Genomic DNA, 22,582 nt, shown 5'->3' with positions numbered 1-22,582 from the left:
TATATCTTGCGCTAAGTAGTCTTTACCCACCAAGGACCTGGGGTGAAACCATTGGCCGGAACAGGCAAAGGAAGATGTTGTCCCGGGCCTGTCTCCGCCCTTGCTGTCCGATACCGATCTTAGGTTTCCAGCCCGTCCTGGTCTCGCGGCGGTGGCCGGAAGCCATCCCCATATCAACTCCTTCATAGCCATTGCTGGGAAATCTCAGTGTGTTTTCAGGTGCCCCCAAGTCATGCGTTCCGGAGAGTGTTCATCCGCTTTGTTTCTCTAGCTCAGGCTATGCACGTCCGTCACAGTCACAGTAAATATTTCAGCAGTGCTGGGACTAACAAGGGGCACTCATCTTACAGGCCTACCCTGGCAATGACCGTTCCCTGCCTTCTCTGACCACAGACCCCCCCCCCGACTTTGACAGGAAGAGGGCAGGTTACTGACTGAGGCCATGTGAAGAAATTCTTCCCATGGAGGCTTTTGAGGCCCCGTTAATTATTCCTGGTGTTGTTCTGTCGGCCACCTCCCGGCTGCATAGCTTTGTGTGGAATACTTCCTGCTATATGGAGGGGGCTGGCTGCCCGGTCCTCCTTCTGAGCCCCACTCCTCGCCACTCCCTCATCTCAGCTGGAGTATGTGATCCCAGCCTTCCAAGAGCTGCAGTCCTCAAGCTTGTAGCCAGAGAACACCAGGGAGGGGGATGCCACCCTCACCCCCACTGGGCAGGGAGCCACCTTCTGGGGAAGGCTGAGGCAGAAGCACCGGGATCCTGTGCTCTTTCTGAGGCAGATGCCCCTGCTAGCAAGTGCTTTTTGTTTCTGGCTGCTAAAACTTTCAGTATCAGATGCCCCAGAAATTCTCTATTTAGCATAGAACGTATAGACATACAGGAGGCCAGTCTGGGAGTCCCCACCTGGTCTTAATGGTTTGAACCTTCATCTCATTTGAAAGCAGAAAATCAAATTCACCAAGATCTCATTCCACAGATTTCTAGAGATCCTCAGGGTAAACTCAGAAGCTCTGCAAATCTCTCCTGGTCATCTCTTGTCCCCCCTACACTGTCTCACCCCACAGTGCCGCTCAAATCTTCCCCTGGGCCACTGTCAGCAGTCTGTTCTTAGACCCTCAGGAGCAGCCCATCTCAAGCCTCTGCTCTCTTCTGGTCCTGTGTTGTGTGGCTTTGGGGCCCGGACTCTGTTCACAGCTCCCCATGATGAGAGTAACCTAAAGTTCAGGAATAAGAGAGAATAATGTACAACATTAAACATGTGGCCACACTCGGAACCCTTGACTCAAACCAAGACCATCTATAGGGGGCCTGATAGGCTGCTTCATGGCTGTCTCCCAATCCATGCCCCCCATCATCTCAAAGGCCCAGTTTCCTCCCTTGCAGCAGAGGACCCTCTACCATGTCTGCCTGACCCGGGACCCACCCTCCAACACACACAAGGCCCCAGAGAGAGATGGTCTCTTGAACCTCACCATGGCCAAAGGCCTGACTGCCTACTCCTGATTTCCTGTTCCTTCTCCCCCAGTGGTTGATATGGAAAAATCCATTCCCTTAGTGAAACCCCACCCACCCACCCCCAGCCCCAGAGTGTGTTCCTAAAAACATAACGGTCCAATATCAGCACATTCTGGATTGTTGACATTCACACGCAAGTCAGCAAATTGTCTAGTTGGTGCAGAACTGAACTAATCCTAATCCTCATCCTAATCTAGTGTCTGGGTCCTCTCCAGCATGAAATTTAAAAAAGAAAAAAGAAACCTAACAGAACTAAGGCGATGTCAATGGAGAGGATGGGACGGATGTAAGAGATGTGGGGGAGGTGGAGGCTAGGGGCTGACCTGGTATCGAGAGGGGGCGTTCAGGGTGCTACCCGGGATCCTGGGTGAATTGTGGCACCAATGAGCTGAGGTAGGGAGAGGCAGCGGATGAGCACAGATGAGAGTTCCCTTTGGGACATGTTGAGTCTGAGGTGATTGGGAGAGATTCAGTGGAGATGTGCAGGAAGCAGCTCGATGTCTCATCGAGGAGTGATTGGCATTCCAGGATTGCCACTGGAACATCGTCGTGACACAAGGAAGGAATCACATTACAAAGCTTTCTAGAATGTTCTTGCCTTCGCTTTCCCATTTTTCTCTGGGGGATACACAGACTCTTCTCCTTGTCTCACCCCAGTGGTTTCCTCCTCTCCTTTGACACTTTGACACGCCTGCTGAGGTTCATGCCCAGAGGGTCTCACCTCCCTGAATGGGCTTGTCAGACTATTTTCCCAAGTGGAGCTGGTCTCCCTGCTTTGCTCAGCTGCATTTCCTGCAACTGGGCTAATGGTGAATTCATTGGCTGTTGTTATTTGGAATCTCAGGATTTTCTGGCTGAAACACCAACTTGAAGTATTAAAATTGTGGGATAAATTCTAGGGTTTGGGGAGCTTTTTTTTTCTTAATGTTTATAAAATAGGTCTTCTGAATGAATCAGGCACCCGAAGCTACATTTCCAGTTCAAGTTTTGAGCCCCAAATCTATTTTTCACTACTGTTGAAGGCATATTTCTAGTTTGATGTCTCATGTTTGGTCAATCCTACCAAGTTGATAATGGCTCTCATTAGCCCATCCCCCTTTCCCCCCTGAACTCATTGTTCTCTTAGAATCTAGAGCTTTCTGATGAATCTTTTAATACATAGAGCAGTCCTGGGGCTTGAGCTCTCTGGCCAGGATCCCTCCTACCTCAGCTACTCTGCTGAATACCAGTCACTGGGCAAATGCTTGTCTTTGTTTACACTGATCCTCTCGTTCAGTGGCCGCCTCTGAGGTCCATTATGTAGGGCAGACAAGCTGCTGTTTCGGCAGTGAACCCATTGGGCCTCCCGACACTCTGCCTAATTGTATTCCCTGTTCTCTGCTACCAGATGCAGTAAATTACATTTCCTCCCAGCTCCCCGACCTGCCAATCCTCTGTTCACGAACAGCAGAACCATCACCTGGGCAGGACGGGACTAGCAGAGCCACTGGTAAGTCCTGGGGAGCTATTTGGTTTTGATGCCAGGACTGGCCACGGGGCCTGCATTTCTCTGAGCTTTAATAATAAGGGATGCCCAGATGGCCTTCCATTGGGGGCCCTGTCCTCAGCCCAGCCTCAGACATAGAATTTGCAGTGGCCATGGATGCAGGTACTAGGCCCTGATGAGTAATTAAGGACTGAATAGGAGGGAATATTGAGAAAATCATAGAGCATTTCCCCCCCCTGCCTTTAGTGGGGTCTGTCTCTCGTGTTTATGGTCTTTATATCGCTCCTTATTCTCAAAGTTAATCTGTACTCTGCCTCCAGGGGTTTTTATTTTCCATATTGGAAATGTACAAGATCAAATAAGCTATGATGGAAGCTGGGGGAGAATTATTTTCAAAAGTATATGAGTATGTTGCCAACTCCTTTGGGAATCAAGCTGCTTATATGTTATAAATATATATTTCCAAGTCTTCCCATTTCTGGAATTATTTCTGAGCTACTGTGGTATATTTGGTGGGGGGGGGAACTAACAATTTAAAGAACATATGTTTCTTGCTAAAGTTTTTGGTGGATTTTAAAAATCAGCAAAATCAAAAAAAATGGTGGATTTTAAAAAACAATACATTTACGAGTATAAAGTCTATAGAGAACTATGCTTTGCTCTGTTCAATATGAATGTGCCTCAGAAATCAGAACTGGATGGACATGAAAAATCAATCTCTAAACCAATCCTTTTACTCTACACAGAAATGCACTGAGGGCCAGGGGTCAAATGAAAAAATGATTTGCCAAGGTTGCACAGTTAGTGACAGTGTAGGTGAACTCAAACAGGCACATCCGATTCTGTTTTACATAATCTAGATAAGTTTATGTCTAAAATAAATCACATAATGACACTTTGCATAAAACGAAATACTCATGGGCTTTTAAGCCAGAAGAAATCATTTATATAGGCCAAACTGAATATCTTGTGAAGCAAATAGTCCCTCCTTCTTTTCATGTAAACATACCATAAAATGGCAAGTAAGTGTTGACATGGTCGGCGTGCGCACTGATAAAATATCTGCTGGGTATCTCCGTAAACATCTTAGCGTGTTACTTTTGCATACTGACTCACGGAGTTCTAGAATTGGGTGGGACCTAAGTGGTGTCTGGTCAGACCCTGGCCAGGTTCACGTGTCCCTGGACCAAGAAAGCAGTTCTTGGAGCCTGCAGCTGTGTAGCTGAAGAATTACTGGCAGAGGCTTAAGCTGCAAGCTCTTCTGTGCTCCAGGGAGCACTTCTGAGGTCAACTAGGGTGATAGCCGTTCAACAGTCACACACCCTCCGCTGGTTATTAGACATCTGGGTGCTGATAGTTCCTGATAAGCATGGGTAACCAGCTTCCCGGCCCCTCTCCACGACAGGTTCCTGGAACTTACAGGACATGTGATATGATCCAACTAATGGATCAGCTCCGGGAGAAGATAGGGACGGTGTGACAACTCATTTTTAAGGGGTATAAAAAGGGTTTGAGCAGCATTGATAGTCAAGGAGTGTAATGGGCAAGAATAAATGTTAACGTGATGGCAGTGCTGGGCGTGTGGGAATGCAGGCACTATCGCAACCTAGCATCCTTCATAGTTGAAGGTGGCAAATGCATTTTCGAAAAAGTATTATGTGATCGGAATCTTCAAAATAAGTTGATGTGTACTTTTGTTTATTACTGAAGAACTGATTTGCATAGATGTATCTAACTGTGGAAATACATACACACAAAGTTCTGGAAGGAATCACATTTGATGTGGTTAACTCCTTTGTCTAGACTGTTTTTGGAATGGGGTGTCCAGATTCATTACCAGTTATGGCCAACAGTGATTACACAGAGCATGGATAGCATACCCAATAATGGCACTCTCCACTAGAATCCTTTCTCCTAGACGTGATCCATCTTGCTTTATGAACATCCTTTTGGAAATTTGCACAATCTCAGGGCCATTTTATTTTTTCAATTTTATTTTTTTAAAGATTTTATTTATTTATTTGAAAGAGAGAGTGAGAGAAAGAGAGCAGGAGGAGGAGCAGAGGGAGAGGGACAAGCAGACTCCATGCTGAGCATGGAGCCTGATGGAGGGTTTGATTCCAGGACCCTGCGATCATGACCCAAGCTGAAATCAAGAGTCAGACGTTCAACCAACTCAGCCACCCAGGCACTCCTTGGGACCATTTTAATAAATGTCACTTGTTATTTCTCAGTATTATGACAAATATTCTGGTTGTTTGGAGTTTGGTAGGTTTAGGATTCTATATAAATGGGAATTTATTTAGCACCCTTGCTTTTAGAATTAGGAGGCATCTATTCCAATCAAACATGAAGCCAGGCTTTAGCAGCCTTGCAAACAGGTCCCCAGGCCTCAGTCACACAACTCTGTGATTGGAGCTTCATGACCCTCCAGGAGGCCCACTCTGTCTAATTGGTACTGACCATTGGGAAGTCCTTCCTCCGATGTCTGCCTCCATCTTCCACCCATCAGTCCTTATCCTGCCCCCTGGAGCCACTTGGAACAAGCCAAAGTTGATTTCCCTTTAACTACTTGAAAATGACTATCATTTCTGGTCTTTCCCAGATCCCCACTCTGCATCCCCTTAATATCCACAGCCCCAGTCTCTTCAGCTGTCCCAAAATAATGAGATTGCTTTGAGACACCCTCCACCATCCTTGTCCCTCCCAACTGAACACTCCCCACTTTGTCTCTTATCTCCCTGAAGTGCAGTGCTGAGAGCTATTCCATGTACTCTGGGGTGCGCTGATCTCCCCCCAGAGCAGATCGAGAATTCGAAGACCATGTGACTCACTCTTCTGGTGCCATGGCCCTTCAGCTTCAGGTTCTAAAGTAAAGCCTCAGAGTCATTTGACATATGCCACTGCTCAACCTCATTCCCTTGATCCAGTGTAGTCATTGTTCCAGAATCATTTCCACTGAAAGACGCAGTCTGTTTTCCCTAGTTGTGCACATACTGCTTCCCCTGTTCAGAGAACCTACAAACTTCTTTATTTCTTAATCTCAAAAGGCAAAAGTAAGAATGAGCTATGTACCTTTCTGCCCTTTGTAGATTTGATGTGACTGTTGAATTTCTTCTTGATAGATTGTCCCTTGTAAGTGTCAGGGCCCCATGGGGTCACTGAGGAGCATCTGTGAAAGGTGGGGAGGGCAATGGTGTAAAGGGATTTGGTAGTCAGGCCTCAGGTTTTCTCTCCCATTTCAGACACAGCAGCTCCCCTGTCCTCGGGTTTATGTATTGTATTTCTGCATCAGATTTCCATCTGAATAAAGGGTTTCACAGTTTTGAAAATAGGAAACGCTCTTCTCTATTGTTGGGATTTTTATAGCTATTGATGGTAGCACCTCACAGCCTTGCTTTTCTTCTCAATTTAGTATCATCTCGGATCTGAAAAGCAAGGTTCTATTATTTTTCATCATTTCATTGATGAAAACATTGCACCATTGGAACCAAAGTCGGAGGGCTGTGACACACTTTTGGGGTCTCCTGGCCCTTGAGAACCCTAAATAGGCACCTATGGGACATGATCATTTAATGAGCAACAAGTTCTGGCAATTGTCTTGACACCCAAGGCACATGTTTCTGTCTTGTCCACAGGAATATAAGGGACTTAGTGATGATCCAGATGTGCTTTATCTCTGGCTTTGCCTAAATTGCCTCAAGAACTTGAACAAAAAGAAAATGAAATTCATCTGTATACCTTCTGCCTGATGAATCCTTCCTGGTTCTTGGTGGTCTCTGCTCTTTGAAAATGAACTTTAGAATTTAGCCAGCCAAGATGTCAAGCTACTTCTACATAGTTTATGTAATTCCTTCCTTCTTATTTTTTTTTTAAATCAGAACTTCAGGTGTCTGCTTCTAGCACCTTTCCCAGCGTACAAGATTCTTGAGACAAATATATCAATAAGGGAACTGATTCCTGGGTCCAAAGCACTGAGAGCATTTATATCCCTGGGTGATTCATTATTTTCTGATCTTCTCCACTCATCCGGGCTTCACTTCCATCTTAGCAGTATTCTTTCTGGAACTTTTCAGACTGAAAACTGTCCTCTTGACCAAGAAGGTGGAAGCAAAATCAGATATGTGAAGTTGGCTTTTGCTCTTGTTAGCCATGACATCACACCTTTGCAGACTTATTTCTGTTAGTACTAAGGTGTCCTGGGAAAACAATTATTCCAAGAAATTTGTGATGACTGGTTTTTGAAGTTAGAGATTGCTTAACTGCTGGGATGAGAGGGAAGATCCACTCTGAATTAATTTCCTGCCTTGCATTGTTACTGCCATCACAGCAGCCAAGTTTATATTTCCATCCTCAAGAGAAGGTGTAAGCATATATGTATATGCATACTCATATGCCCAAAGGGAAATGATCACACGTATATATGTTCATTGAATAAGCCAAGCATGTGCATTGTTTCTCTTCCACATTCCTGGTGTGATGCGAGCTACTGGATGTTCATTATATTGCAGTGATAGTCATGATTTGGCTGTCTCCTGCCCTCCTAATGTACTTTACACATCATTGGGTCATGAGCCACACAGGCTGTGCACAGCACCAGAAGATATCAAAGGTGGATACTCTTCCTTGTACCAATGGGAAAAGTGAGATCCAAAGATGGTGTGTCATCTGAAAAAGGAATTCAGACCCACTGTCTTCCTCTCTCTCTCTGACACCTCCCATCATACTGACTAATGACAGTGGGCTGTGTCATTTTATATTTTACATGTGGACCTTCAGCCTTCTACCTCTTCTCACTGATCACAGTGAGTCAAAGCAAGTGAGCTGCTAGAAGCCAGAGTCAAGGATTGAACATGATTGAATTTTCTGTCTTCAGAGAACGCAGTGTCTTGTTTGGTCTGCTCTTGGCTTGATTCTGAAATGGAATCATGTGGTTGGTCTCCCCGCCCCTCACTTGTGTCAGGTGTGCTTCTTTCCTCTTCCCTAGGCTCCTTAGAGCCTGGACAGCTGCCTTCTCTTTACCAAAGCTGAAGGGAACAGGGAACAAGAGAGTACCTAGAACCGCTGACAAAAACTTGCACCAGAATCAAGCATTCTCTGCTGCTCAGACCCATGTCTCTGGGCTCTGCAGTGTACCGGACCCCACTAGCTTCACCGCCTGCCCTCACCCTGGTTTCTAGGCAAGTATCTATCCCAGAGGCCTCCCATCTAATCCACACCTGGCTGTTTTCAGAACCTAGAGCCTAGGATTATCAATCCCCATTAGACTGCCTCTGTTTCTTTAAGGTTCTCCTTATTGAGAGAGGGTTATGGCGGGCGGGGGGGGGCGGGGCAAGGACCTAGTAAACCAAACACGGAAGCCCAACATCAAAGCACCAATTCCATCACTCATTTGTATTCATTGCAAAACTCACTACTTCGTTTCTTATTCTTCACTGACATCATGAACATCTACTCCCCTGTCTAGGTTCTTGGAAAGAATAGCAAAAATGCTTTATACCTTCCAACCGTATTGTCATCAGTATGTCATGTTGGGGAACCAGTAATTCAATATATCGTTTTGTAAAAACTACCAAATTTCAGTTATCCTGTCATTGGGACTTCCGTCAGACTGTCTCCTTTCTTTCTTTTCTGCCTCCAGAAATTTCCTCAAGGGAGGAAATTTCAGAGAGCTTTTCTTCATATACGTTCCTGTATGTCTCAAAATCTCTTCCAAGGGCTTCCCAGAAAACCCCCTCTCTTCAGCAGCACCCCTTCCTCACTCTTTCTCAGTAAGCTGAGCACTGGCCCCTCCTCACTACGCAGATTGTAGTGTATCCCATGTGGCCAGGGGAAGCTTGAGGGAAGAGAGGGGAGTATTTTTTGTGCTTAGACACGAGAGCATGACGTAGGTGAGAGACCTTTGGTAAATACCACTTGGCAGCAGTAAAAAGGAGGAGGATTTTTTTGAATTGTGTGCATGCATCAAAAATAAAGTGTTGAATTTAAAATGTAAGTCTCATTTTCCCACTGGTTCATATCCACCCTGCTTCACATTTGAAATATTATTGGCTGAGAACTGGAGCAAAATAAAAATGCTTATTCGTAAACTGCATATTTAAGATAAATGTTCACACCTCCTGTGTGGCTTTCTGAGTGTCTGATAACATTCTCATATGTGTATCCATGAAGTCTAAATATTGCCTTTGTGTTAAGTAAGAGCTTCTCAAAGTGTTCACCCAAGTATCCCTTCCTAGAGAGGAGAGTAGATGTTGACAAAGCATGTGAGGCCAGACCCTGATGAAATCTGTTACAAATCCGTTTTGCTTTGAAGGCTTGTTTTATCTGGGGGAAAAATATGGATGGATGTTGTATTTTATGGCATAATATATTTAGGCTTATTTTATTGGCAAAATGTCCTGTGATGTTCTATCCCATATTCTAGAAATATTGAAAGAGCAGTGTACAACATGTAAATATAAATACGAATATGTCACCCTAATGAAACCATGCCACATGTGGTTCAGTCCCAGAGCCATGTTACATTTAACAAAATATGGTTTAAAATCACACAAAAAAACCAAAACACTAAAAAGGAACTCTGTTCTTTACCTATTTTTCCTGAGGAATATTAAAAGGACTCCAATTCATATCCCCACCCGGAAGCACTTCTCACATGACCTTTTCTTTACTCCCCATATCCCGTCCACCACCACAAAAATGTTCTCTCTCCATCCATATCCCACGCAGCTTTTACGCTCTCTCCTACTGAACTCCTTGTTTCTCAACTCTTTTTTGTGTGCATCCACTCAGCTGTTCTAGCACAGAACTCCTCCTCATCCTCCTTTCTGTCTCGTCTCTGATTCGGGAAACCGGCAAAGACAAAATGAGGGTTGGGGGTTAGGGTGGTGGAGAGAGGAAAACTGGACGAACAATGACAGCATCCTCATTGGTGGGCAAAAGAAGACGGACATCTCTAAAGACTCCCATGTTAATAATTTGTACCCGATCACCTATGGATCTAAAAATAGAAGTGTTTTGTTCCATATTCTGTATTGATTACAGATCAATGTGTCGTTTTATTCACATATTACTGGATCCTTGGGGGATAATTAGATATTGTACCTATAACTGGCAATCATTAGTATCACCCTTATTTATAAATATGTCCCAGGAGTGTTTTAATAGTGACAGGACATAATATGTTAACCCAAATCTGTGCTTTTTAATGTAAGGGTAGTATTTAAAGAGCAGGCTTTGGAGTCCACGCACAATTTTAAATGCCTATGCCGTTTCTCTGGTGACACACTTGGTGGGAAATCAGGAACTAACTGAGACAAATATTTCTCTTGACATCACCATCCTTGTGTGAGCCCATGTACTTCCATGACAAATATCGGTTGGCCTCTCACTATGTCACTGAAAGAAACTCAAGATCTTTGTGCTGAATAAGTGAAACTTTCAAAATGGACATGAGGAAAATCAAGCATTGGATCTGGCTTCACCGTCTTTTTAGTTAAGTGTTAACTGTGAACAGACTGTATCTTGTTACCCAAGCAGATGGAATAGTATCATTGCTGTTTTTCTAACCAGTTCAAACATTAATTACTGTGTGTACCTTTTCATTGGTGTCATGTTATACAAAGTCTTTGTGACTAGATTAAGGCAGCCAAAATAGAATTTTCAATTAGTAGTATTTGTTTCACAGGTATTTGTATATCAGGTACCGTGTATGCAAAAGGCTCTAAGGTAGGTGCTGGTGGGGTGGGGAAATGGTAGAAAGATGTCCGGCAAAAAACCAGCCTTTAGGGATCCTAAAGATCCATGGAGCTAATGAAACATTCCCACAAATAATTATACTTCTGAGTGGAAAGTGTTAAGTGCCTTCAGAGAGGTTTAGAAATGTTCAGAGAGCCTTAAGAAGAGAGAGAAGACTTAGAGATGGAAGGGTCAAAGAAACCTTCTGGAAGTGGGGAGCTGACTGGGCATTGATGGATAGGTCATATTTGGATGGATAGAAACTCTCAAAAGAAGGCCAGTTCATGAGAAGGGAATCTGAGAAGCAGGAAATGTTTAGGTGTGGGATGGTGTTATTTGATTATGCTAAAGAAAAGGGGAGCAGTTGAAATGATCATTTGGATCTTCTTAACACACTGGGGGAACGTGTAGTTATTCAGAAAGAGGTAGGGACTCAAAGGCAATGATAACCTGAGATGCCCCCATGGGAAAGGCAGGCCAGGCAGGGAAGGATGCTGAGTTCTGGGAATAGTGCAAAGTTTGCTATGGTTGGAGTGTACATGGAATGAGGGACTGAGAGACAAGCCTAGAAAGGAAGTTGCAGACAAATTCCCAAGGAATTATATGCCAAGCTAAGAAGTTTGGCGTTTCTCCTATACAGACACAGGAACCCACAGAGGGTTTGTGAAGAAGGTTCTGTGGGCGGGTGGGGCACAGGCTAGCAGGGTCCACAGACTTTTCTATAAATGGCCTGACTGTAAATATTTTAGAGCAGACCACGTATGGTCTCTGTCACCTGTTCTTGTTTTTTTTTCTTTTTCCTTTTCTCTTTCTTAAATTGCCTTTCCTTCCTTCCTTCCTTCCTTCCTTCCTTCCTTCCTTCCTTCCTTCCTTCCTTCCTTCCTTCCTTTCTTCCTCCCTTCCTTCCTCCCTCCCTTCCTTCCTTCCCTCCTCCCTCCCTCCCTCCCATTTCCTTTTTATAATATTTTCAAAACAAGCCTTGGGCTACCTTTGCCCCTACTCTGAGAAGCGGCAGGTGGGACTGGGGCAGAGCTGTTGTGCAGAGAGCAGAAGGGGGCCTGGCCCAAGGCAACGGTGAGGAGGTGCATGGGGAGAGGTCTGAAATGGAATTAGTAGCTCACAACAGTTGTTTGGCTGTGGAAGAAATTAAGAAGAAAAGGACAAATCAGGTGTGGTTCTGAGGCTTCTCGCTTGAGAGACTATGTGGTACTGGTACTATTTAAAACCAAGAAGACTAGGGGGGAATTTTTAGAGACCTCATCCCCAGAAGGAAAGGAAGAGAGCCTGACCACAGAGCCAGCCCCAGGTACCCAAAAGAAAAAGAGCTGTCGATGCTGTGTTGTTATGTGACCACTTCTGAGTTCAGTGTCGAAGTTGTGGGGGTTGATGTAATCCATGGATCATCCAGGGAAAGCGTGCCTGGGGACAGCTGGCTTCCTGGGACCCACGCTCAGTGTCCTAGCATCCAGAATGTGTGCCTCGCAGGGAGCCTCGGAGGTAACGGATCGGAGAGGATGGAGTGTCACATAAGACTATAGAACAGAAGAGAGCAGGTCCTTAGGAAGCCAGGTTGGTAGCAGGATTTGGGATGAGTTGGAGAGGGTTAGTCTGGATGGGGATCACTGGTAGGAAGCCCTTACCGTAATCTAGGGAAGCAGAAATAGTGTCACAGATTGAGTAGTGGCAGTGGAAGAGAGAGAAGGTGATCGAGGAGAAAGACGGTGTGGGGCAGTCACGAGGACTTGGCGCTGTGTGCATGGCTGAAGAAAGAGGCCTTCTGTGATCATCATCCTCAAATTCCAGTGCCATGGGACGCTACTACCTCCGTCTTGTTCTTTTTCTAGTTCTTGTTTCAGAAACCTAGCTCAGTGATCGAAGTACTCTCAGAGCATGTAACCTGACTGCTTTTGTAACTTCAGTTCCTGCAAACAGCCTAGTTTACAGTACAGTGAAGAATAGCCACGCCCCACCTGCAAAATCCTTTGCATATTTTCCATTCACAGTAAAAGGAAATGCAGAAAAAAACAGTAGAACGCTTAGTGAAAGAGTTAAAAAAAAAAAAAGATTTAAGATTTTGGAATTACAATACTTCTTAGCCAAGACCTTAAAAATTGTCTATAAGCCTAGGGTAAGCTGTCAATCAAAATAAACTTGCATGTTGCCAGCCTCCCTGGAATTCATTACACTGGATCTACACAGTCGCTTGTGGTCTTACGTTAGCAGATCTTCCTTAAAAGTATAAGTGCCACTGAGATATGGTAACTCTGTACATCTGGTTTCCCAGTGCATTAAGCTGCTGTGTTAAAACACATATATAACCACCTCTGTCCACACTGTGCACTCACTCTAACACTCAAGATGCTTGGCAGTTAGACTAGAAAGGGCACAAACCCTTTTTTTTTTTTTTGTCTGTTTGGCAATTAACCATTCACTGGCTTTTTTTGTTGTAACATGCACTTCCTTTCTCTTGTTTTCATTCAAGCTGTGTACGCCATGGAAATTAATGTGGAGAAAGACAAACAAACAGGAGAGACCAAGATTCTCTCTGCATCCACCATTGGCCCAGAGGGGGTCCATCAGAGAGGAGTCAAAGTCTATGATGACGGTACCAAAGTAGTATATGAGGTGCACTCAGGAGGCACTGTGGTAGAAAATGGAGTGCACAAGTTAAGCTCAAAGGATGTAGAAGCGCTTATTCAGAAGGCTGGACAATCAAGCTTCAGAGGAGGGCACGTGTCAGAAAGAACTGTGATTGCAGACGGGAGCCTCGGCCACCCGAAGGAACACATGCTCTGCAAAGAAGCCAAGTTAGAAATGGTACATAAGTCTAGGAAAGATCATTCTTCTGGGACCCCAGGGCAGCAGCCCCAAGCCCCCAGCTCTGAAGGGCCCGAGGCCAACTTGGATCAACCAGTCACCATGATTTTCATGGGGTACCAAAATATCGAGGATGAAGAGGAGACGAAGAAGGTGCTAGGCTATGATGAGACCATCAAGGCGGAATTGGTCCTCATTGACGAAGACGATGAGAAGTCATTGAGGGAGAAGACAGTGACAGACGTGTCCACCATCGATGGGAATGCAGCTGAGCTTGTGTCCGGGAGGCCGGTCTCAGACACCACAGAGCCCTCATCCCCAGAAGGAAAGGAAGAGAGCCTGGCCACAGAGCCAGCCCCAGGTACCCAAAAGAAAAAGCGCTGTCAATGCTGTGTTGTCATGTGACCACTTCTTTCTTCCCTTTTCTTCTGGGCAGCCTCTGGGCTCTCTACCACTTCCGTAGACCTCACTGTACCACTAACTGCAATACTGTGAACTGGAAGCAAACACCTGCTTTGCCTTGCAGTTGGATTGCTTGGGTCTCTCTTATTTTTCTCCCCCTTTCATTTTTCTCCAGTTTCCTCACCTGAGAGACAACGTGCATGTGTGTGCTTCAATCTTTCCAAGAACTTGCTTTTCCTCTAAACCTTTCCTTGTGTCTTCAAGAGTGAATCAGTTTCTTACTGCTCAATTGGAATGGACTCTTCACATCAGCCCGTTCTATAGTAGCCTTAATTCACTTGACTGGAATTGAACCCATGGCATTGAGGGTTTCATGTTGTAGCGTGTTCCTATAACGTAGTTACACGTCACCACGTCGCTGACTTACCACTTGCTTCCCTTGCTGTGGATCTTTGCTTTTATATCGTGTGTGGTAAAATGCTGTTGGCTCCAGCTGGTTGTTAGTGTGGCCAAAAGTGGACCTTACTTAGTCTGTTCAATCTAGGGTGATGCTTTTTGCTGCCTTACATAAGCTTCCAGATTACAGTATTGTGCATCTATGGCTTTCCTTCTGTTAAAACTGAAATGAAGTTTGATGTAAAAGAAAAGGAACCCAGTGCGTGTCACAGCTGAAATGTAGGACTGATTCCGTAACCTGCCCATCAGCAGCCATCTCTTTCTGTGGCTTAACTGATGGACCCTTTATATATGAAGCACCATTTTTAATTTTCTAAGGACATGAAGCAAACATTGTTTTGAGCATTCGTAGTAATCTTTAAACTTAGGCATATCCATGAGCCTTGCTTCTATTCTCTCAGAAAAAAAAATGTAAATTTTTATATTGTTTTCTTTTTCACGGATATTTTCTGATCATGTTAATCTATTTTCAACGAAGGAATCATTTTGAGGAGTATCTCTGCAGTGACCATATTTCTAGAACAGTCTTTCTGACCTACCGTGGTTGCTGCCAAGTTTCCACTTCATTGTGGATGGACGGTGCTGGAACTGAATTTACCTGTTCATCTCCCCTGCCCACTTGATTACAGAGCCTTACTTCTGGACTCTTTTCTTTCTGTCCCCATGAGAAAGAGAATGTTTCCCGTAATGTCATGATGTAGGTTTATCCACCCTTCAAAATAAGTTTGAAAATGTAAAAAATGTGTAAGAAAGACCTGTCTTCTCCACATTAAGTACTTAAACTCATTCCACAAGTACCAATTGAGTGGCACATAGCTGAGCTTCTTAAGGCATGTTTCTTAAACTTCTGGAGATTTCAGTACATCAAAGAATAGTTTTTTGTTTTGTTTTTTTTTTTAATCTAGACCACAATGAACAATTCTTTAAATAAATTCTTAGCATTCTCCCAAAGCAAGCAACCACATGTGTAGTAAAACCAAAGGGAAGCAATAGAGTAAAAAAAATAATATAGTAATAAAATAAAGATGTAACATTTTAACTGGTTCTAATAACAGAGATCTCTTAACTTGAAGTTATTTGCCCAGATGTTCACAACACTGTTGTAAGTCATTCACAAAATATATTTATGTTCTATAGAACATAGTTTTAAAAAACATACAGTAAGTCATGCTCCATCAAGTCTAACCTCTGTAGAAAGCAGACAAGAAAAAAATAAGGTAGTTTTGAGAGAATTTCTTTGCGGAACCAACTAAGTTTGTCCTAAATAGCTTTCTCAGTGCTAAATCTAACTGTTAATATTATGAGTTTCTTGGCTTGAACTTATATTTATTCCAAATGGAAAGGGGGGAAAATGACATTTTTATTGTTAAAAGTTAATTTCTCTCAAATTACATTTCAATGAGCACGAAGTCAGTCACTTTATTACCAAGAGGTAAGCAAAAAAAAGTTAAGAAGGGACAAATAAAGGAGCTAAATTCTGCCTCCTAAAATGATTCCATCAATGGCTTGCTTTTGAATAGTAGAGGGGATTCCCTCCAAATAATCTCAGGTTCACCAAAGCAGCTGCAGTTGAATAAAGCTGCTGTCTTATCTTGGAATAGCATCTGGTTTTTCTTCCTAGAAATCTCCCCACTCAGCTTCACGCTCCTCAGTCAATGGTCACTTATGCTTCATTTAAATGTCGAAGAGAATGACGTGCCAGATCATCCTATTTACGTAGAAAATGAAAACAGTTTCAATGTTTGGACAATCTATTATTTTAATAATTTAATAAAGAAACAATCTAAAAGCTTACCATAATTTATCTTTTTTTACTCACTTAGGGATTACAACGATCCAATAGGAGTTTTTAAAAGCACAGTTAGTGAGTGGAATGGTAGAATGTAGAACCCTTGAGCTTGCTGTTTGATAAACAGAATCAGTCTTTGAGAACAGATAATTCCCAGAAATGACCTACCCGTCCTTCCATAATGAGCTAGTTCCTCATGAAGAAAATGATCTGCCCCTCTCACCGCAACCCTACACAACAGATCTGGAAGACCAATGATAATCTGCACTTTCATTCATCAGTTATCATTATAGGGATTAGCAAATTATATGAATTAGAGGTCTCTTTACAATTTTATTATTAAAGCTTACCATTTAATGGTTTAAAGGAAGACATGTTACCTTTATTAAAATGATATGTGGCCATAGTAAATGGTTTGTTTGAATATGGCATATATTTGCTTATTTTGCATCATTTTCCTATCAAAATAGAGGATTTAGGGTCAGCCAGTACTTTTATAGGATAAGACCTATAATCTCACCTACAGCAACAAGTAACTACATAATGAACATATCCTCAGTGTCGTGGTTGAGAACGTTCTGCCTTCCCTGCCATTATTCTCTCTGTAAAAACTTTATTATGTATGGTATCACACCTTCCAAAAATACAGGGTATTGACTTACATAACCTGACTAGAGAACCAGTAACGAAGCTGTAAAACCATGGTCTTTTTGAGCCAATGGTTAGTTGGATTGTCTTCTAAAATTATATATCCAGTTCTAATTTAAACGGAAAGAGGAGAAAGAGGCAAAGGAGGGATATCTCATTTGTTACAGATTTTCAGTGGCATTGAATTAAAGATCTTTTAATGGTTAAAATGATAAAGTTTAACCGTACGTATCCTGACAAATCTCGATGACTTGTATATCCTTGCCTTTGTTTTCTTGGATGTGCAATAGGACAAACTAAGCGGAATTTTTTTTTTTTTTACGTTGTACCACTTTTGCCCTTAATTCTATTAATTCCTTCTATAAGCAAAATTTGTTGCCTCTAAAAGTGATTTGACGGTGTCCAGTGATGTCACTTAATACTGGCTGTAGAGTGGATGAGGAGCAAGGGAATTCCCTTCTGGTCAAACCCAAAGCATGGTTTCCTTAAGCCTCCTGAGCAACCTAAAAGTATTCAGACTTTCAGGAAACTCAAATTCTAGAGTTCATTAGATTTGACTCCTTTTTGAACTGTTAATATACATGTATAGCTTTAAATTCCCACCAACTCTGTTTTACTTCCTGGTCATAAACATGTTTTTTCCTACATACAAATAGAATGTTTTGTTTTGGTTAGGGTTAAGTTTTTTATAAAAGGGGAGAAACATCAAGATTACAGTATCCTCTCCGGAGCAAAACGTTCAGGCCAAGTGTGAAAACAGCTCATTTCTCTTCGCTTCCTGCAGAATTTCATTTCAAGGGACCAGGGAACACCGTTGAAATGACCATTTATTTAATGCCAGTGAACCAATGGATAGCGAAAGAGGAGGGAGGGAATATGGTGACAGAGGCAAAAATGGAACCACTAAACCAGCTCTTCCTTTTTAAAAAGCACTCGCCCTGTCCGTTTAAAACACAGGTGAACACAGACAAAATATTCACACAGGACTTTTTGTTGTCATTCTTGCCGAAAATCTAGACGCTCAGCCATCTCTCTTTGTCACTGGACCCACTGTGCAGTTCCGCTCACCAAAGGGCCCATTCCTTGTGGGAATAGTCTCATCTCCCAAAGGGTTACTTTGTTTACAGTAAAAACCATTCCAAGGCAAGCAGTTTTAAGTTGCATTTCTGCACCATGCACCTTCAGTTATGGAAACCACAGATAAGTTTTGAAACTTCATAAATATGTAATCTTTTAGAAGCTCCTCAATTTACTATGTATCAAGGTACATAGAACTCCACTGATTAGGGTAGAACCAGCAAATATCCTTTGTCCTGTTGGACAGTACAACCCAGCAGGTAAACAGAGTTATGGTATATATCCCAAAACAGCTCCAAGAAACCAGCAAGATGAGATCTTTGATTCTTGCTGCTAGTTGACTTTCATTTTATAGCCTTCTGGTCTTATCAGGAAAACTGGCCTGCATTTTCTAGGGACAAAGAAAAGTCAGGCTTTTGTGAGGAGCACAATGCAATTATGTGTCTGTATTTTCATAGCTTCAGCGAACTCTAAGATAAAATTCCCATTTTAACAAAAACCAAAATACTTATTATTTGAATGTAGAAAAAAATAAAGATTACATCCTGAAAGTTTCAAAGGGCAACTTCCCTGGGGATCCTTAGACCAGCCTTGCCCACCCCCCTTAATTTTTATATGACTTAAATAGGCCTCTGCTTCCCCTCTCCGCTCCAATCTAACATAAAGTCAGAACTGTTGCATGAAACCTTGTTTTCAACTTGAAAATATAAGATGTAATTTTGGGGATCGCAGGCTTTCTGCGTCAAAGATCTGGACAGCCTTAACTTTTGTAAAAAAAACAAAAACAAAAACAACTTTTCAATGCTCTCTTTTACTAAGCGGAAACCAAAATGTTTCCTGAAAATTAATGACTTTTTTAGATTTTGTGACTATTTTCTAAGTTTCTATAGGTTGAGGTGTAAATGGTCCTCTTCTCCCCATAATGCCTCTTCCTAGTCAACGGGGGGCTCTTTTTTGCAAGTCACTGCATTTTTATGAAAAGAAAAGTATATTTCATGAACCATAAAATTTTCCCTAGACTTCAGGCAGTCCTTCTGGAGTGAAAGAACAGAAATACAGAAAGAAAAGAATTACAGGGTGGCTTTCTCTTTATTTTCCTATGGTTACTGTACTGTATGGTATGTATGTTTACAGAATGTATCTGCCTTGTGATGTGAACAAAATGAATGACAAAAACAGAGTTCTGATGTGCCATTTGAAAGTTTGCCTTAGCATTGCTGTTTATGTTCTTCTTTTCTGTCCTTTAAAAAAAAAAACAAAAAACAAAACACAGGTTGTATTCCAAAGCTGTATTAACACAACATTCTCTTCCCCACCCCTACCCAGACGGCTTCAGAGCTGTGAATTTCATCACAGGAGCCTTGAGGCAGGACCTTGCAAGTCAGGCCCAGGGGGAATAAAGTGGACATAGCTTGGACATTGTCTATGCCCATCTATCAACCGAGCATGTTCCTATGTTCTCAGCTGGGTCTGAATATCATTCTCTGACATTCCTGGGCAGGCACAGGCAGCATATGATCTTCCGCAGTCCTTCTCACAGGGAAGGGGGGGGACTTGTGGACCCCTTCTCTGGGTCTGGGAGAATATGTTTAAGCACAATGGCATAGCTTGAAAAAGGAAGAGAGATGGACTCAAATGGTGTGATTGAGCCATAACTGAGAGGTGTGCCCATTCATGATAGTCTAAGATGAGTATGACAGGGGTAGGAGTAAGGAGTGGTGATTAGAGATGGAATATTTTACATTTATGTATTTTTTTAAGGAATGATATTTTTATAATGAAATCTATATGCATTATGAAGCTTGAGTTTGAAAACACCCTTGATTGAATTATTTCTCCATTCCATTAAGGTAACTTTCTGGTGAGTTCTGTAGCACACGCCCAGACCTTGAGGGGCATGATCCAAGGTCCCGTGGCCTGCCCATGTGCCTCCACTGCATGAAATCCAGTGTTTCCAAATAGACCTAGGTTGTAAGATCAAGCTTTCTATGCCTGTCATTAGGTAAACCATGTCGTTTGATAGCTCTCTGGGCTACACCTTTAATGATAAATAATGATGTTTTGGAAGGCGATAGCCATTTTAAGTATAAGCCAACGCCAGCAATGATCAAAGTCCAACTATCTCACATATTTAAGGACTAATCACTTCATTGGAGGATAAGGGACCACTCATTATGGTACATCTAAATGATATGGGTAAAATTGTGAGTCAGAAGCCTCTGGCCATCTACGGTTTATTCATAAGTGTATAAACCAACAATGTAAAACTTAGGAGGTATTGTTGGCCTTGTAAATACCAATGGGGCTGCACCACATTTTCAGAGCTAAGTAGACACAGAAAAGAATTATCTTTATCTACCCATTAATGAAATTCTGAATTTTTAGAGTTCTTGGATTTTCCCCCCAATTTTCTGCCAAACTCCCAAGTTTCCACTGCAATCAAACTCAGTTTCCTAAAGATCTTCACCCACACCAGTTCCTCTGTCTGACGGACAGAGCAGCTTAAGCCTCAGAGTCTTCTCACCACCCATTAGACTCTCTTCCCAGGCAGCGTCCTTGCCCCAGATGGACCCTTTTTCTATGACCCTAAAAGACCAAGAGCCTTTTCCAACAAGGCAAGGTCATAAGCATTCTCTCCAAGTGAAGGAAAATAACCTGTCTGGTTCCCATGCAAGTCATTTCAACTCCATCATCACTAGAGTCCCTCCAACAAGCCCAGTTCAAGCCCAGCTATGAACATCAGGGTCATGGAGACAGCTCTCAAAATGAAAGAGCTATGAAGATGCCTGAAGGTGCTCTCCCTTAGGAGAGCTGATACGCTCTCATCTCATATCTCACCACAGGAGCCTCACAGTGTTGAGATGAGGTAGACAGGGAGACATCCGGGTCCTTGGCTTTGCAACCAGTCTTTACGTCCAGAGAAGCCACCAGGCGATGGCCTGATCTGAACTATTCTGTGTGCAACTCCAACTCCAATTCCGTGATATCCTATTCAGGCAAGCAGAAGGAGTCCTATCCTCTGTGGGGTTCTGGAACATTCTTCCCTCCTCTCAAGCTCCTGACTTAGTAGAGTTGAAATCACACAGGGGTTCCAGAAAATGTTGTGTCTGATGCAGCTTTTCAGTGAATGTAGGTTGTTGATGGAATTTTCAGCTTTAGCAGCTCACTCGGGGTGAGTGACATCTCTGTAAATATTTCCATTTCTGTGGTTGGTTGGGGGGTGGGGTGGGGGCCTGTCGTGCTGACTCTGAAGTAGACTTGCTGGGCTAGCTGCTGTACTTTGTAACCTGAAGTGTACTTTGACTGTTCCGACTTCAGAAATAACACTGCCAGTGACAGCCAATGCTGTACTTGTAGCTTCTCTCTGTTCCTCTGTACAGTATGAATAGACAATAAACTGCCTTTTCACTGCATCTACCTCTGTGTGTCTGTGCCCCGATTCTTTCCCCTTCCCACCTGCCACGAGTGGCTTTCAGGCCAGACCGCCTCGGGAGCGCCTTCGACCGCTCGCTAACACTAAACACTAACCCAGTGCCTTTCAAACTGGAGCGTGCCTCAGAATCACGTGGTGGGGGAGGGACCCGCTAAGAAGGTGGAGACTCAGTCACACCTCTGGAACTCAGATTTAGGTTCCTGGGTGGGGCCTGCTCACCTGCATTTTTAATAATGTCTCCAGGTGATTCTGATACATGTGGTTCCTGGCCCATCCGTGGGCTGTGGCCTGCCTGTTCCAGCTGGTTTCCACACTAATGCACTTTCCCAGCACTTCCTCTCTCTCACCTGCTCTTGCACATCTGTCTCCACACCTGTCGTCCTTTTTCTTGTTCCTTGCAAGCCCCTAGCAGTGGCATCAACTGTGATCCCATGGGTCAAATGTGGGCTGCCCCTTAGGCAGTAAGGATTCATGCACTGCAGTCTTAGAAGACACATGGGGACTTGGTTATTCTTCTTTACCACTGTCTCCTCTCTATCTAGAATAGGCTCAACAAACTTTTTCTGGAAATGGCCAGATAGTAAGTATTTTGGCTTTGTGGGCCAGATGATTTCTGTCACAGCTACTCTGCTCTGCCAGAAGGCAACCATGCACTGCACATAAATGAATGAGTGTGGCTATGTTCCAAAAAACCATATTTATAAAAAACAGACAGTAGACTGGATTTGGCCCTCAGGCTTGTAGTGTGCTAATCCCTGGCCTCCAATGGGGCCTGGCACATAGTAGGTACTCAATAAAAAAATTGAAAAGGTATTATATGATAGAATGGACAGGTGATACCACCTGTAGAACTGTCATAGAAATTTGTTTTCTTTGAGGATATCGAGTAAAAGAAATCAGTTGGGGAGCTCTCATCTGTTTGGGTTCCATAGTGGATTTTGTTTTTCATGTCTTTATGTATGGAAGTTAACTTGAAAGTTTAAAGCATGAATGGTGTCTTGTAGACAGCTCAAACTGCCAAGCTGAAATTAACAAGTTTCAACCAGTAGATAGCTGAAGAAGTACAAGGACATCTCGTCCTTGTCAGCAGCACTGGGGATGGTCCCTAAATATCTAAGCATTTGATCCAAATGTCTGTGGAACTACATTTTGTCTGAGCCATCCTATACAGTGAAGGCAGGGCTTTCTTTATATTTCTTTGTTAATTGAAATACTCTTTAG

At 43.1% G+C, this 22,582-nt stretch overlaps 1 protein-coding gene across 15 annotated transcripts in view; it reads left to right on the top strand.

Annotated features, from left to right (window-relative positions):
- PALM2AKAP2 (PALM2 and AKAP2 fusion) overlaps window positions 1-22,582 on the top strand; it is a 471,064-nt gene that overhangs the window by 261,160 nt on the left and 187,322 nt on the right. For 6 of the 15 annotated variants that reach the window (XM_027615591.2, XM_027615592.2, XM_027615599.2 and 3 more), the window contains 2 exons: window positions 2,904-3,005; window positions 13,222-13,917. The exons of 1 other annotated variant lie outside the window; for it this stretch is intronic. In XM_027615591.2, the coding sequence (XP_027471392.2) occupies window positions 2,904-3,005; window positions 13,222-13,917 (798 nt within the window). Of the gene's footprint in view, window positions 1-2,903; window positions 3,006-13,221; window positions 15,621-22,582 lie in introns of those variants that run through there. 8 more of the 15 variants (XM_027615593.2, XM_027615590.2, XM_035723638.1 and 5 more) reach the window with 3 other exon arrangements.

This window comes from Zalophus californianus, chromosome 13, assembly GCF_009762305.2.
Source record: "Zalophus californianus isolate mZalCal1 chromosome 13, mZalCal1.pri.v2, whole genome shotgun sequence".
Classification (NCBI taxonomy): Eukaryota; Metazoa; Chordata; class Mammalia; order Carnivora; family Otariidae; genus Zalophus; species Zalophus californianus.
The sequence above is the reverse complement of the archived record's forward strand: the minus strand, read 5'-3'. Positions and strand labels throughout refer to the sequence as shown.